This window comes from Hemitrygon akajei, chromosome 1 (assembly GCF_048418815.1).
Source record: "Hemitrygon akajei chromosome 1, sHemAka1.3, whole genome shotgun sequence".
Lineage (NCBI taxonomy): Eukaryota > Metazoa > Chordata > Chondrichthyes > Myliobatiformes > Dasyatidae > Hemitrygon > Hemitrygon akajei.
In genome coordinates, this window is record NC_133124.1 from 13022415 (window position 1) to 13038897 (window position 16483).

Here is a 16483-nt window from a genome sequence, read left to right on the forward strand (position 1 = left end):
GAAATTCAATTGTATTTCTTTACTTTCCTGTAAATGGCTGCAAGTTAATGAATCTCAAGGTTGCATGTGATATGTAGACTGTGATTAAAAAGTTACTTTGAACTTGAACTTTGAAGTCCCGGACTGCAAGAGACTGCCGGGGGTTGTGGACTCAGCCATAGGGGCACAACCCTCACCGGCATCAAGGACATCTTCAAGAGGTGGTGCCCCAAAAAGGCAGAATCTATCACTAAAAACCCTCACCACCCAGGACATGCCCTCTTCTCAAAGTTCAAAGTAAATTTTATTATCGAAGTACATTTATGTCACCATATACAACCCTGAGATTCATGTTCCTGTGGGCATACTCAGCAAATCTATAACGTGTTAACTATAACGGGATCAGTGAAAGATCAACCAGACTGCAGAAGACAACAAACTGTGCAAATGCAAAAATAAATAAATAGCAATAAATAGTGAGAACATGAGATAATGAGATAAAGAGTCATCAAAAGTGAGATCATTGGAGGTGGGAACATTCCAATGATGGGGCAAGTGAAGTTGAGTGTAGATATTACCACCAGTAAGGAGGTGCAGAAGCCTGAAGACCCACACTCAACATTTTGAAAATAGTTTCTTCCCCCTCTGCCATCAGATTTCTGAATGGTCCATGAACCCATGAACACCAACTCTTTTGCACTCATTTATTTTTTGTAAGTGATAGTAATTTTTATGTTTTGCGCTGTGCTGTTTCCATAAGCATCAAATTTCATGACATATTATATGTCAGTGATAATAAACATGGTTCTGCTTCTAACATGTCAAATCGTTTAGCTTGCTGAGGAAGTAGAGGTGTTGCACCTAGTCCTGTCATTATGAGAGTCTCACACCAGAGGGCAAGGCCTCAGAATAGAAGGATATCCTTTTAGGATAGAGATGTGGAGCAATTTCTTTACCCATTGGGTGGTGAATCTGTTGAATTTGTTGCCCCACATGGCTATGGAGGCCGTTATTGGGTATATTTAAAACAGAGGTTGATAGGCTCTTGATTGGTAAGGGGAGTCAAAGGGTACAGGGAGAAGGAAGGAGAATGGGCTTGAAAGGGAAAGTAAGTCAATCAAAGAGTGCTACGGTAGTGTAGTGGTTAGCGTGACACTATTACAGCTCGGGGCATCAGAGTTCTGAGTTCAATCCTGGCGACCTCTGTAAGGGGTCTCTGTACGTTTTCCCCGTGGAATGGGTGGGCTCTTTCCGGGTGCTCAGTTTTCCTCTCACAGTCCAAAGACATCCCGGCTAGTAGGTTAATTGAAAAATGGCCGCGATTAGTTTAGGGCTGAATCGAGGGTGGAGGGGGTGGATATGTTGTTAAATGTCTGTATCGATAAATCAATAATAGATGGAATGGTGGAACAGACTCGATGGGCCGAAAGGCCTAATTCTGCTCGTATGTCTTACAGTTTTGTCAAGGGTGCTGATGTTGAGAGGGTTGAGAGCTTCAAGTTCTGAGGAATGAATGTCATCAAACGCCTGTCCTGGTCCAAACATGTTGATCATTTGGCCAAGAAAGCAACTGTAGGCCATCTGTTCATCTCAAAGACACTGGAAACATTTCATTATTTAGGCGTCCGACCAGCAGAAAGGAATTGGACCATTGCTTGCCGATGAATAATAGATTGAGAATTACTAATTTAATTAATTTGTAGCCAGAATTAATTAATTAATTAGGAACAAGAACATGACATATTCTCAATATGAAAAGTATACTATTGCCTTGCAAACATTATTTATTATTCAGATGATATATCAAGCATTTATTTTACAAATCCCATAGTTGGGGGATGACTTTGGCGTAGCTTGGGGTGTCAGAGTTCGGAGTTCAATTCTGGTGTCCTCTGTAAGGAGTTTGTACGTTGTCGCTGTGAGTACGTGGCTTTACTCCCACAGTCCAAAGCCGCACCAATCAGTAGGTTAGTTGGTCGTTGTAAATTGTCCCGTGATTAGGCTACGAGTAAATAGGTGGGTTGCTGGGTGGTGTGTCTCTTTGGGCTGATAAATCCTGTTCTGCACTGTATCTCTAAATAAAAATAAACCCGCATTTCCCTTTGGCGTGTTTCTTTTCCCCAATGAGAAATGACAAGCCCTTTTGAGTTTGAGTAGGGATGACTTACTTGGTAAGAAGACATGGCTGGGTACTGGACCATCACCCCCGACACCTGCCCTGCCTGCTGGCCGTTCAGCAGGTTCTGGCTCTGGGCAGGTTGTTGCACTCCCACCAGGCCCTGGAAACTTTGCTGTTGATTCGGCAAGACCGGCTGGAAACCTGGAAGGGGAAAATATCGGTACAGGAATCAGCTCAGTCAGTTTGGATAGGCAACGACATCTCCTCCACAGACACCATCTGCACAGGTGTGTCAAAAAGTTGTGTGCTTTTCCCTTGCTCTACTGATTTTATGGGGTGTAAGGGGTGACCAGGGAGGGGTAGCACCTTTGGTGAAGGGGCTTGTTGTGTACATTCCGGGGCAGCTCACTCACCTTTGGTCCCCTCTGGACATTCGGTTCTCACCTGTGGCTACAAGTAGCTGTTTGCACGTGACGGCGGCCACACCCCGGTACACCGCTTCGAAAGGCAGGCTAAACCAGGTGAGGCAGCCAGCAGCCTCATTCTCTGGTGGGTTAGGGACATGCCTGTCCTAGCATGTGAAGTCAGCTCTGGTGGACCGGGCATTTGAGCTCTACAGTGAGATCCAACGGCCAGGAAGCTGGTACTGCAACACTCCACGGAGAGCGAAGGCATGACAAAGCAGATGGTTATCCACTGCAACCACAGAAGACCCCAGCTGGTGATGCTTGTTTATACCTGAGCCAGACATCTGAGGTCGAGAGAGTGGAACTGCCCCAGTGCAATGGTTTTTCCACTTTAAAAACTCTCCCACACGGATCTCCTGCCACCGTTGGATACGATGGACAACCACCTCTCTGTGAGGCTAAGTACATCTCCAGTGCCAAATTGCAGTTTGCTGACGACACCGCTGTTGTTGCCCAAATCAAAGGTGGAGACAAATCAGCCTACTGGAGGGAGACTGAAAATCTGGCTGAGCTGTGTGTCTCAACAACAACCTCTCACTCAACAACAGCAAAAACAAAGAGCTGATCATTGACTACAGCAGGAGGAAACGGCGATCCGTGAGCCAGTCCTCATCAGGGATCAGAGGTGGAGAAGGTCAGTGACTGTATCTTCCATGGTGTTACCATATCAGAGGATCTGTCCTGGGTCCAGTAAGTACTGCAAGTATCATTACAAAGACAGCACCTCCACTTTCTTAGAAGTTTGGGCAAATTCGGTATGTTATTAAAACTTTGACAAACTTCCATGAATGCACAGTGGAGAGTATCCTAATTCATTGCATCACAGCCTGAAATGGAAACAATGCCTCGGAATGAGAAAATGGTGGACACAGCCCAGTCCATCACAGACAAAACTCCCATCACCACTGAACACACTTACATAGAGTGCTGGCACAAGAAGGCAGCATCCTTCATTAGGGAGTCCCATCTCCAAGCCACGCTGTATCCTCACTGCTACCATTGGGAAGGTAGCACAGGAGCCATACTTCCCACACCACCAAGTTCAGGGGCAATCCGGCTGCTGAACCAGTGTCGATAACTTCACTCACCACTACTCTGAACCGACTGCACAACCTAGACTCACTTTCAAGTACTCTACAACTCAAGTTCTCAATCTTAGTTACTTATTTACTTTTATTTGCAGTGTCTTCCTTTGTACATTGGTCATTTGTCAGTCTTCTCTGTGTGTAGTTTTTCATGAATTCTATTGCATTTCGTTACTTTCCTGTAAATGCCTGCAAGGAAATGTATCTCAAGATAGTGACGTATATGCACTTTGATGAGGAATTAACTCTGACGTCTTTATAGCCAGTAATAAACTGTACTTCCCAAGGATAATCACTAATGCAAATTAGGCAGTCAATTATCATCCACTAAATTAAAGTGCCTTGATGACCTGCTTCAGACTGGGAAGCAACCAAGCAATGACCAGGAAAGTGAAGGTAACCACCCAGCTCTTCTACAAAGTGACCCCTGGGATCAGTAATATTAATTGAGAGTGATCGGGCCTTGACTTAATTGTTGATCTGAAATATTTAAGGAGTACCTGGGGGTGAACTTCTCCACTCAGAGTGTGGAATGAGCTCCCAGCAGAAGTGGTGGATGTGGGTTTGACTGCAACATCTATGAGAAATTTGGTAAGTACATGAATGGAGGGCTATGAACCATGCGCAGTCGATGGGCCTAGGCAGACTGACAGTTTGGTATGGACCAGATGGGCTGAAGGACTTGTTTCTGTGCTGTAATTGTAGTAGTATTGCGATCACTTGAGTTGAGTATGATGTTCTCCTAAGGGGTTGTCTAATGGTGGGTCTTCAGATGGCTGCAGAGGCTGATCCGGGATCCACCTATTCTGAGCACTTCCAGACCTCACAATCCTGCCCCTTTGCTACTTGCTGATCACCATGACTTAATCCGGGATGTTATCGTGGATTCCCTTAGTGCAGGATGCCTGTGTGTGACTTTGCTTAATGTGAGGAGGCTGATGTATGGGCAGCCATCGCACAGTCCTTTACAGATCGGGGCCAGGGTTCAGCGACATGGAACGCAAGATGACCGGGGACCTTTCACTGCTGCAGCCTTCCTCCACCTCCACTGCTGTTGTCAACTGTCATAAACTCAGTAAGTATTTTGCATCAGCCTTCACAGGGGAAGACTCCAGCAGTGTACCAGAAATTTGAGTGTTAGGGGGGAAAAGTCAATGGAGTTGCTATTACAAAGGAGAAGATGCTTGGGAAACTGACAGGTCTGATGGTAGCTAAGTCACCTGGAACAGATGGAATACACCCAGAGGAGCTAGATGAAGAGATTATGGAGGTATTGGTAGTGATCTTTCACTAAATCCTGGCATGCTTTCAAAGGACTAGAAAATTGCAAATGTCACTCTACTATTTAAAAAGGGCCCTTTCTATTTTTTGAGAAAGCAGAAATAGAAAAACAGTTAACCTGTCCTCTGTGTTGGGAAGGTGTTGGAGTCCTTTACTAAGGATGAGATTTCAGGGTACTTGGAGGCACATGATGAAATAGGCCAAACCCTCATATACTGAGATCTCATATCCATTTTGCTAATTCCTGCATACAGACCAAGTTCAAGTTTAATTGTCTTTCAACCATACATGAATACCCATAAATACAGCCAAACAGAACAGCATTTCTCGGCGGGGGGGCCAAGGTTCAAAACATTGTACCAACAGTCACACACAGCACAAGGCATATATAGCATGGATAAGATTGCAAGCACATATCAGATATCAGTAAAATACCGTCACACAAAAAAATAGTCCAAGTCCCTGAGTCCATGAATGTTGCAGCAGTCTGCAGTTAAATACAACTTGTCTTCTGCTGATTGAACACTGGGGGCAGGACTGAGTCCCGCGTAGATGCCATGCCACATGCCCTCTGGCACTCTGGCGGAGTGCCTGACTGCGATACCTCTCCCTGGGTGGCTGCGGCCAAGTCCTCGCTACAACTGACACCACACGGTTCCCCTGGCGTCGGCAAGTAAACCAATGAATTAGTTCGCAGCATTCCACAGGACCAATGTCCAACAGGGACTTGCAATCACCAGAAAGGCAACTAAGATGATCACTAGCTGCTGGATTGCACGCCTCCTTCGCACACCGATTCCTCTCCGTTGCAGGTAGAGGTCCAGATCCTTCAATTTCTTTGCCAATGATCAACTTGTTGATGGATAGACCTGCAGTACTTTAGATTCTTCAGGTTTAGCAGGGTCTTACGATTGTAAAAAATACATTAAAAAAAGACAGTAACACCATTGGTTGACATGGTAGAAGCTGCTGTGTCCAAGCACGCCACCATCTCAGCAGAAGATTACTGGTTAAATCTTACCAATTGACCATGGCTAAGCAGTTTACAGGGAGATCAGGACCTAGACAGAAGGTGCCACCTCTGCACTGCGGGGCTGTTTCGAAAGCACGGACCGGAGCATATTCAGGGAGGTGGCTACCAATAATTAGGCATGCAGGGTGTTAGAGTGATTAAGCACTACACTGCCAGGGCAAACTGTGGATGACTCTAGAGTTTCATGCCCTGCTTAGGGATTAGGATGCTGCCTTCAGAATGGTGACAGGATGACTCTAAAGTCAGCAAGAGCTGTGCTCTCCCATGCCAAAGCGAGAGTACTCACAGAAGATTCACATTCAACACTGTGACACCAGGGACACGTGGCACATACGGCAAGATATACAAACTGTAACCACCCTGCACATCAACCACAGCGACATCTCCCTCCCTGATAGCTATCGCTTTCTGTGCACAATTTCATACATTGAGTGATGTGACCTTGAGGAAAGCCTGCTCTCTCCCCGAGGAACGGGCACCCTGTCTGGCCACAGCCAAGATGAGTAGGACCCTAGCCAGGGTAAACCCAGGCAAAGCTACAGGGTAGACAACATGCCTGGTCAGGTGCTGATGGACAGTGTGGCCCAGCTAACAGAGGTCTTAACGGACATATTTAACATCTCTTTGAAACAATCCGCTGACCCTGCAGGCTTCAAGGCAGCCACCATCATTCTGGTGCCCAAGGGAGCGAGGGTAACTGGCCTAAACGATTACCGCCCAGTAAACTGACCTCAACAGTCAAGAAGTGCTTTAAGTGACTGGTAATCAAACATATAAAATCCCACCTTCTAGCTACACGGGACCCTTTCCCGTCTGTCTACCATTCATTCCGGTCCGCTGATGATGGCACGGCCTCGGCCCTCCAGTCGGTCCTGCCCCACCTAGAAAACAATGTCTCATACAGCAGGATATTGTTCATCGACTTTAGCTCGGCAAATAATACCATCATCCCTGAAAGGCTGGTGGGTAAACTGTCCTCACTGGGACCCAACACCCCTCCATAGCTGGAATTTGGACTTCTTGATGGAAAGTTCCTAATCAGTCTGAGTTGGCAGCAACATCTCAAGCTCCATTCATGGTTGAGGCTTGAGTCTCAGTGTGGGCAAAGACAAAAAAGTTGACTGTGGACTTCAGGAAGGTGTAGGCCAGCCACTTTGCACTACACGTCAATGACTCTGCCGTGGAGAAAGCGAATAGCACAGAGTTCCTTGGTGTGCACATAGTGGGTGATCTCATCTAGCCTCCCATTCTGGTCAAGAAGGCACAGCAACATGTACATTATCTGAGGAGGTTGAGGTGTGCAACGTTCCTCATCCCCATTCTAACAACCTTCTACAGGAGCACCATTGAGAATGTCCTATCTGGCTGCATCATAGCATTTTTGAGGAAACCTACCACTCATCCTACAATCTCTGACCCACTACCATCAGGAGGGAGGTACAGAAGCATCAGGACTAGGACTGCCAGACTGGGTAACAGCTTCTTTCCTCAGGCTGTGAGACCAATAAACACTCTGCCACCACCGAGGTCTCGTCACCAGGTCAGCGAGCTGTTTACTGTTTATCTGCGCTGCAATTTACTACATGCATTTTGAGTTATATTTTATTCACTTATTTAAGGTACTATTTTGGTTTTTGTGTAATGTGTGATATATGTTTTGTGGGCACACGGTAGTCCAGAGGAATGTTGCTTTGATTGGTTGTATATATGTAAAGGCAGATGACAATAAACTTGAGGAGTGAGAGGGGAGAGAAATTAATGGAAAGAGAGAGAAGGGGGATGGAAAAAATTCAAAAGGTGGCAATGAAATCAGAAAATTAGTATTATGAAATCAAGACAGAAGATGCTAGAAATAATCAGGAAAAAGAAGAGAGGCTAATGTGAGGAGTGAAGGTTGGAGGTCAAATCAGTGAGATGAAGAGGCCTGATGGGCACTGGTGGAGCTGGCCTGGCTGCCTGCTCACTGCTCCTGGACTAATGCTGCCCTCTGGTGTGGACCTTATGCATCCAGGCCCCCATGAAGTGCAGGAAAGCTGAAGCATTCAGACAAAAGTCTTTCAGAGCAAATCATCCATGCCGATGATGGATGCTGCTTTCCTATGACAGCATTTCACGTGGAGGTTCCATTGGCGGAGAGTGCTTTACCCATTTTTGACTGGACCATATCCACTACTTATGCAGGATTTTCCATTCAAGGGCATTGGTGTTTCCATACCAGGCTGTGATGCAACCAGTCACTACCACACATCTATAGAAGTTTATCAAACTCTTAGATGTCATACCGAACCTCTGCAAACTCCTAAGGAAGTAGAGGCACTGCTGTGCCTTCTTTGAAATTGCACTGATGTGCTGGGTCCAGGACAGGTCCTCCAAAATAATAACAACAAGGAATTTAAAGTTGGCCCTCTCCACCTCTGATGCTCTGATGAGGATTGGCTCATGGACCTCTAGCTTCCTTCTCCTGAGGTTAATAATCAGCTCCTTGGTCTTGCTGACATTGAGCAAAAGCTTGTGGTGGCGCCACTTGGCCAGATTTTCAATCTCCCTTCTATATGCTGATTCATCTCCACCTTTGGTTTGGCCAATGACAGTGGCACAGCAGCAAACAAAATATAAGACCATAAGACATAGGAGCAGAATTAGGCCATCTGGCCCATTGAGTCTGCTCCACCATTCAATCATGGCTGATCTTTTTTCCCCTTCTCAACCCCAGTTCCTAGTCTTCTCCCCATAACCTTTGATACCATGTCCAATAAAGAACCTATCAATCTTTGCCTTAAATATACCCAACGACCTGGCCTCCACAGCTGCATGTGGCAACAAATTCATTAAATTCACTACCCTTTGCCTAAAGAAATTTCTCCACATCTCTGTTTTGAAAGGGCGCCCCTCTATCCTGAGGCTATGACCTCTTGTCCTAAACTCTCCCCATGAGAAACATTCTTTCCACATCTACTCTGCCTAGGCTTTTCAACATTCAAAAGGTTTCAATGAGATTCCCCCCTCAGCATTCTGAATTCCAGTGAGCACAGACCCAGAGCCATCAAATGTTCCTCGTATGATAACCCTTTCATTCCTGGAATCATCTTTGTGAGCCTCCTCTGGACCCTCTCCAATGCTAGCATATCAAACTTCATTAACTTCAAACTTTCTGCATAATCACTCAAAGAGTTGAATTGCACGTGCATGTAATGGGATCTGTGTAACTCATCTCCTTCTGCCCTAGGCCACGAACTTATCAATCACCCCTGCTGTGGACCACTTCTGTAGGTCCAAGACGCTGACTTCTACAAAGAAGGGATCCGTATGCTCCACGACCGCAGGACTAAGTGTGTAAATGTAGGAAAAATAAATGTGCTAGGTTTTCTAAAATTGACTCCTTCTACCATAGGGCACAAACATATCAATCACCCCTCGTATAAAGCCTCAGCGTTACATCTTTGCTCTTGTATACTAGACCTCTTGAAATGAAAAGTAATATGGTATTTACCTTCCTCACCACTGTCTCGACCCGCAACCTAATCTTTAGGGTGTTCTGCACAAGGACTCCCAAGTCCCTTTGCATCTCAGATTTTTGGATTTTCTCCCTGTTTAGAAAATATGGTGTTGGTGCTATGCTTAGCCTTACAGTCATAAGTGGGTAGAGCAGGTAGAGAGTAGATACATGTAGAGCAAGTAGAGTAGTGTAGAGTACACCTCTATCAAGTCTTCCTTCATCTTCCTTCACTCCAAAGAGCAAAGCCTAGTTCACTCAACCGATCCTCACAAGACATGCTCTCTAATCCAGGCATCATTCTGGTAAACTTCTGTGCCCTCACTAAAGCTTCGACATCCTTCCTATAAGTGGGTGACCTGAAATGAACACAGTACTCCAAGTGTGATCTAATCAGGTTTTTATAGAACTGTAACATTACCTCACGGCTCTTGAACTCAATCCCCCAACAACTGTATGCCTTCTTAACCACCCTGAAAGAAGATTACAGCTGAGGGCTTAATGTCCAGGGATATACATTGTATTGAAAGGGAAGGTTAATTGCTCTGTTGGTTAAAAAATGAAATCAAATCATTAGAAAGAGGCTATAAAGAAAAGTGTTGAATTATTGTGGATAGAGCTGAGGAATTGCAAGGGTAAAAAAAATCCTGATGGGATTTGTATACAGACCCCCAAACAGTAATACGGATATGGCCTACAAGTTACAATGGGAGTCAGAAAATGCATGCCAAAAGAGTAATGTTACAATAGTTATGGGGGACTTCAATATTCAGGTAAATCGGGAAAATCAGGATGGTGCTGGATTCCAGGAGGGGGAATTTCTAGAGTGCCTCTGAGATGGCTTTTTAGAGCAGCTCATGGTTGAACCTGCTAAAATCAACTATTCTCGATTGTGTGTTGTGCAATGAGCCAGAATTGATTAGAGAGCTAAGGTAAAAGAACCCTCAGAGACAAGTGATCAGAGTATTATCGAATTTACCCTGAAATTTGAGAAGGAAGATGTATCTGTATTACAGTGGAGTAAAGTGAGTTACAGAGGCATGAGAGAGGAAGTGGCCAGAATTGATTGGAAAAGAACACTGACAGGGATGATGGCAGAACAGCAATGGCTGGAATTTCTGGAAGCAAGTTGGAAGGCACAGGATATATACATCCCAGACAGGAAGAAGTATTCTAAAAGAAAGATGACACAACTGTGGCTAACAAGAGAAGTCAAAACTAACATAAAAGCCAAAGAGAGGGCATAAAATTGAGCAAAGATTTGTGGGATGTTAGTGGATTGGGAAACTTCTAAAAACCAACAGAAGGCAACTAAAAAAGTTATTAAGAAGGTAAAGATGGAATATGAAAGTAAGCTAGGCAGTAACACTAAAGTGGATATCAAAAGTTTCTTCAGATACATAAAGTGTAAAAGAGAGTTGAGAGTGGATATTGGATTGTTTGAAAATGATAATGGAGATGACAAAACAGTGGACAAACTGAATAGGAATTTTGCATCAGTCTTCAGAGTGGAAGGCACTAGCAGTATGGTGGAAGTTCCAGGTGTCAGAGGGCATGAAGTGTGTGAAGTTACCATAACTAGAGAGAAGGTTCTTGGGAAACTGAAAGGTCTGAAGGTAGATAAGTCACCTGGACCATACAGTCTACACCCCAGGGTTCTGAAAGAGATGGCTGAAGAGATCGTGGGGGCATTAGTAATGATCTTTCAAGAATCACTACATTCTGGAATGATTCTTGAAGACTTGAAAATTACAAATGTCACTCCACTCTTCAGGAAGGGATAGAGAGATCGTGGGGGCATTAGTAATGATCTTTCAAGAATCACTACATTCTGGAATGATTCTTGAAGACTTGAAAATTACAAATGTCACTCCACTCTTCAGGAAGGGATAGAGGCAGAAGAAAGAAAACTATAGACCAATTAGTCTGACCTCAGTGGTTGAGAAAATTTGACGTCGATTATTAAGGATGAGGTGTTAGACCAGAGGACACAGCCTCAGAATAGAGGGGCATCCTTTTAGAATGGAAGTGAGGAGGAATTCCTTTAGCCAGAGAATGGTGAATCTGTGAAATCCGTTGCCACAGGCAGCTGTGGAGGCCAAGTCTTTCTGTATATTTAAAGCAGAGATTGATAGATTCTTGATTGGTCAGGGCATGAAGGGATACGGGGAAAAAACAGGAGATTGGAGCTAAGAGGAAAATTGGATCAGTCATGATGAAATAGCAGAACAGAGTTGATGGGGCAAATGGCCTAATTCTGCTCCTATATCTTGTGGTCTATCTTATGGTTTGATATTCTGAGACTATATCCTCTGGTCTTAGACTCTCCCACCATAGGAAACATCCTCTCCACATACACTCTATCAAACCATTTGATAGGTTTCAGTGAGATCACCCCTTATTCTTCTGAATTCCAGCAAATATAGGCCCAGAGCCTTCAAACACTCTTCATATGACAAGCCATTCAATCTTGGAATCATTTCCGTGAATACCCTTTGAACCCTCTCTAGTTTCAGCACATCCTTTCTAATATAAAGAGCTCAAACCTGCTCACAATTCTCCAAGTGAAGGCTCTCCAGTGCTTTATAAAGTTTCAACGTGACATCTTGGAATTAATGCTAGTATTGAATTTACCTTCCTCACTGCAGACTCAACCTGCAAATTGACCTTTAGGAATCCTGCACAAGGACTCCCACGTCCCTTTGCACCTCAGTTTTTCTGCATTTTCTCTCCATTTAGAAAATAGTCAACCCTTTCATTTCTTCTACCAAAGTGCATGACTACACACGTCCAGACACTGTATTCCATCTACCATTTCTTTGCCCATTCTCCTTATCTGTCTAAGTCCTTCTGTAGCCTCTCTACTTCCTCAAAACTACCTGCCCCTTCACCTATCTACATATCATCTGCAAATTTTGCAACAAAGCCATTGGTTCCATCATCCAAATCATTGACATAACTTAAAAAGAATCAATCCCAATATAGACCCCTGGGGAACATCACTAGTCACTGGCAGCCAACCAGAGAAAGCTCCATTTATTCCCACTCTTTGCCTCCTGCCAGTCAGCTACTGCTTTATCCATGCTAGGATATTTCCTGTAACACCATGGGCTTGTAGCTTCTTAAGCAGCCTCATGTATGATACCTTGTCAAAGGCCTTCTGAAAATCCAAGTACACAATATCAACTGATTCTCCTTTATCTATCCTGCTTGTTACTTCTTCAAAGAATTCCAACAGATTTGTCGGGCAAGGAATTCCCTTTAGAAAAACACAGCCTATTTTATCACATGCCTCCAAGTACTCTGAGACCTCATACTTAATAATCGACTTCAACATCTTCCCAACAATTGAGGTCAGGCTAACTGGCCTATAATTTCCTTTCTGCTGCCTCTTTCCCTTCTTGAAGAGTGGAGGACTTTTGGAATTTTCCAGTCTTCAGAACCCTGGGGTGTACACCATCTGGTCCAGGTGACTTATCTACCTTCAGACCTTTCAGTTTCCTCAAGAACCTTCTCATTAGTTATGGTAACTTCAACAGAGGGGCGTTCTGTTAGAACGGAGATGAGGAGGAATTCATTTAGCTGGAGAGTGGTGAATCTGTGGAATCTGTTGCCACAGGCAGCCGTGGAGGTCAAGTCTTATATGTATATTTAAGGCTGAGGGTGATAGATTCTTGATTGGCCAAGGCCTGAAGGGATACGGGGAGAAGGCAGGTGATTGGGGCTGAGAGCAATATTGGATCAGCCATGATGAAATAGTGGAGCAGACTTGATGGGCCAAATGGCCTAATTCTGCTTCTATATCTTATGATATAATGGTCTATTAATGTGCATGGCAACCTTGAGGGATTTATGGACGTGGACTCAAAGGTTACACAAACAACAGGCAAGAACATAACAGATAAACTGGGTTGAGAACCTCTACTTCTGTCAATAAATAAAATAAAACAAATTCAGAGTTGGCTACGTCGCCAACTGCCTACTGTGTCACTTTTCATTTGAATTACCACAACTTCAACATGTGATACAGCACCATAGTGGCGTAGTTACAACTCTGGGTGTTGGAGTTCAGAGTTTAATTTTGGCGCCATCTGAAAGGAATTTCTGTGTTCTCTCTGTGATCCCATGGGTTTCCTCTGGGTGCTCCTGTTTGTTCCCACAGTCCAAAGTTGTAGCGGTTAGTAGATTAATTGGTCATTGTAAACTGTCCTGTGATTAGGCTAGGGTTAAGACCATAAGAACGTAAGATATAGGGGCAGAATTAGGCCATTCAGTCCATTGAGTCTGCTTTGCCATTTCATCATGGCTGATCCATTTCCCTCTCAGCCCCAATCTCTTGCCTTCTTCCCGTATCTTTTCATGCCCTGACTAATCAAGCACCTACCAACCTCTACCTTAAAGATACCCAATGACGTGGCGTCCACAGGCGCGTGTGGCAACAAATTCCGCAGATTCATCACAGATTAAATAGGTGTGTTGCTGGTGATTTGGCTTTTTGGGCTGGAAGGGCCTATTCCACGCCATATCTCTAAATAAACAAATTAATAAATACAAAGAACAACTGTGAGGCTATAATTGTGACAGAAAGATTACTGTGTAGTGGCAGACATAATGAGCATCAGTCCATTCAACATCTGCTTCACTCGACTCCCCTACAGGAAAAATATAATTAGTGTCAAGCTTCCACTTTCCCATTTCTTGCCAGATAAATGAACAAAAATAGCATTGCGTGGATTTTTACATGAACAAAGAATGAATACTATGTTGAAATTAAGCACACTGTGCTCCCCATTGCATCTTTTACCAGTGCATTCTCCATTCTCGTGGTTCCAACCTATAGTTATATTGGTTGAATCGTTCCGCTAATATTTTGTGACTGTATGTGCTATTTGTAAGTACCGGTTTTTGGCAGCTGAGGCGTGGGGAGAAGATTCGGGTAAGGCTGGTCTTTTTCGACTGCGCAGGCATGGGTGTCAGCATCAGAGACCTAGACTCAACTGCAAGTAAAAGGACGGTAGGATCAAGTGGAGCAGCCACTGTTGGAGTGTGCCAGTGATAGAATAGGAAGGCTTTGGCTTAACAGGTTTCAGCATGAAAAGGTGGAGGCACAGGTAAGAGGAGGTAACCTTTCTTAAGTACTGTGCAGACAGGCTGGAATGCTTCTCCTGTTAGATGTGAGAATTCAGGATACCTGACGGTTTCCCTGATGGCTACATTTGTGCATCGAATTTCAGCGCTTGACTGACGGGGTCAAGGATTTAGAGCTGGGGTTGGATGTATTCAGGATAATTTGGAAGGCTGAAGATGAGACTTTTGAAGAGGTGGTCACACCCAGAGTACAGGCTTCGGACAGTAGATAGGTGACCATCAGGAGTTGAAAGGGTATTGGGCAGTGATGGCCATTCCCCTCAGCAACAAGTATATCTCTTTGGATGCAGCTCAGGGAGGTGGGGAGGGGAATTGACCTGTCGGGGCGCGGCAGCAGCAGCTAGACTCTGCCGCTCAACAGGGAAGGGTTAAGTCAGGCAGTTAGGAGTCTATCAGTTATAATAGACTCGATAGTTAATGGGACAGAAGGGAGATTCTGTGGCCGCAAATGAGACATCAGGTTGGCGTTGTGTCTCCCGGGTGCTAGGGTCCATGATGTGGCTACAGGATATTCTCAAGGGGGAGGAGGAACAGTCAGTGATCATGGTGCATATTGGCACCAATGACATGGGCAGAAAAGAGGAGGAAGTCCTACGCAGTGAGTAAATAGAGTTAGGAAAGAGGCTAAAGAGAAGGGCCTCCAAGGTAGTAACCTCCAGATTACTCCCAGTGCCACAGGCAGGAATGGGGTGATAGCACGGATGATGGTGCAGGGGACAGTGTCTCTTGGATCATTGAAACTTTCTCTGGGGATTGGGTGAATTGTACAAGAGGGACAGGTTGCACCTGAACTGGAGGGTTACAAATATCTTGGCTGAGAGGTTTGCTAATGCTACTTAGGAGAGTTTAAACTAGCTTTGCAGGGAGTTGTGAACCAGAACACCAGATTAGTAAGGAAAGGATTGGACTGGAAGGCAAAATTGAAATAACAGGTATGATGGGTCAGATAGTTTGAATGCTAGGAGTATTTTGGGTAAAGGTGATGGACTTGGAACATGGATCAGTACATGGAACTACGATGTTGTGGCCATTACTAAAACTTGGTTGAGAGAGGGGCAGAAATGGGTGATTAATGTACCAGTTTTTCAAAGTTTTAGAAAAGATAGAGGAGGAGGTAAAAGAGGGAGTGGAGTTGCACTACTAATCAGGGACAACATCACAGCTGTACTCAGAGGAGGTATAATGCAGGGTTCAGACACTGAGTCCGTTAGGGTAGAACTCAAGAAGAGGAAGGGTGCAATCACACTGATAGGATTGTTATTCAGAACCTCAATAACCACTGGAACAGATAGGTAACCAGATGAAGGAGATATGTAAAAATAATAGGGTTGTCGTCATGGGGGATTTCAACTTCCCAAATATAAACTGGGACCTTCTTAGTGCAAGGGGTTAAGATGGGGTAGAATTGGTTAAATGTATCCAGGAGGGTTTCTTAAATCAATGTGTAGACAGTCCAATGAGAGAAAGGGCTGTATTGGACCTGGTGTGGGGTAATGAGCCCTGGCCAGGTGATTGACCTTTCAGTGGGCGCGCAGTTAGGGAGCAGTGAGAACAACTCCTTAACTTTCAGGATAGCGGTAGATAAAGATAAGATAAACTCTCCTTGTGGGAGAATTTTAAATTGGAGTAGGGCAAATTACGAGGATATTAGACAGGAATGAAGAAGAGTTAATTGGGAACTCCTTTTTTTCTGGCAAATCCATACCAAAGGTGTGTAGGGTGTTTAAAGATCAATTGCACAGAGTACAATGTTCCTGTTAGAAGGACGGGGATGGAAAGATAAGAGAACCTTGGTTGTCCAGAGAGATGATAAACTTAGTCAAGAAGGAAAAGGAGATGTAAGGCTTCAGAAGTTAGGATCAAATGAAACACATGAGG

General features: G+C 44.5%; 1 protein-coding gene across 10 annotated transcripts in view; it reads right to left on the reverse strand.

Annotated features, from left to right (window-relative positions):
- The window catches only part of LOC140721728 (cAMP-regulated phosphoprotein 21-like), a 342335-nt gene that overhangs the window by 17037 nt on the left and 308815 nt on the right, over positions 1 to 16483 (reverse strand). For all 10 annotated transcript variants that reach the window (XM_073036862.1, XM_073036911.1, XM_073037093.1 and 7 more), the window contains one exon: positions 2148 to 2299. In XM_073036862.1, the coding sequence (XP_072892963.1) occupies positions 2148 to 2299 (152 nt within the window). The remainder of the gene's footprint in view (positions 1 to 2147; positions 2300 to 16483) is intronic.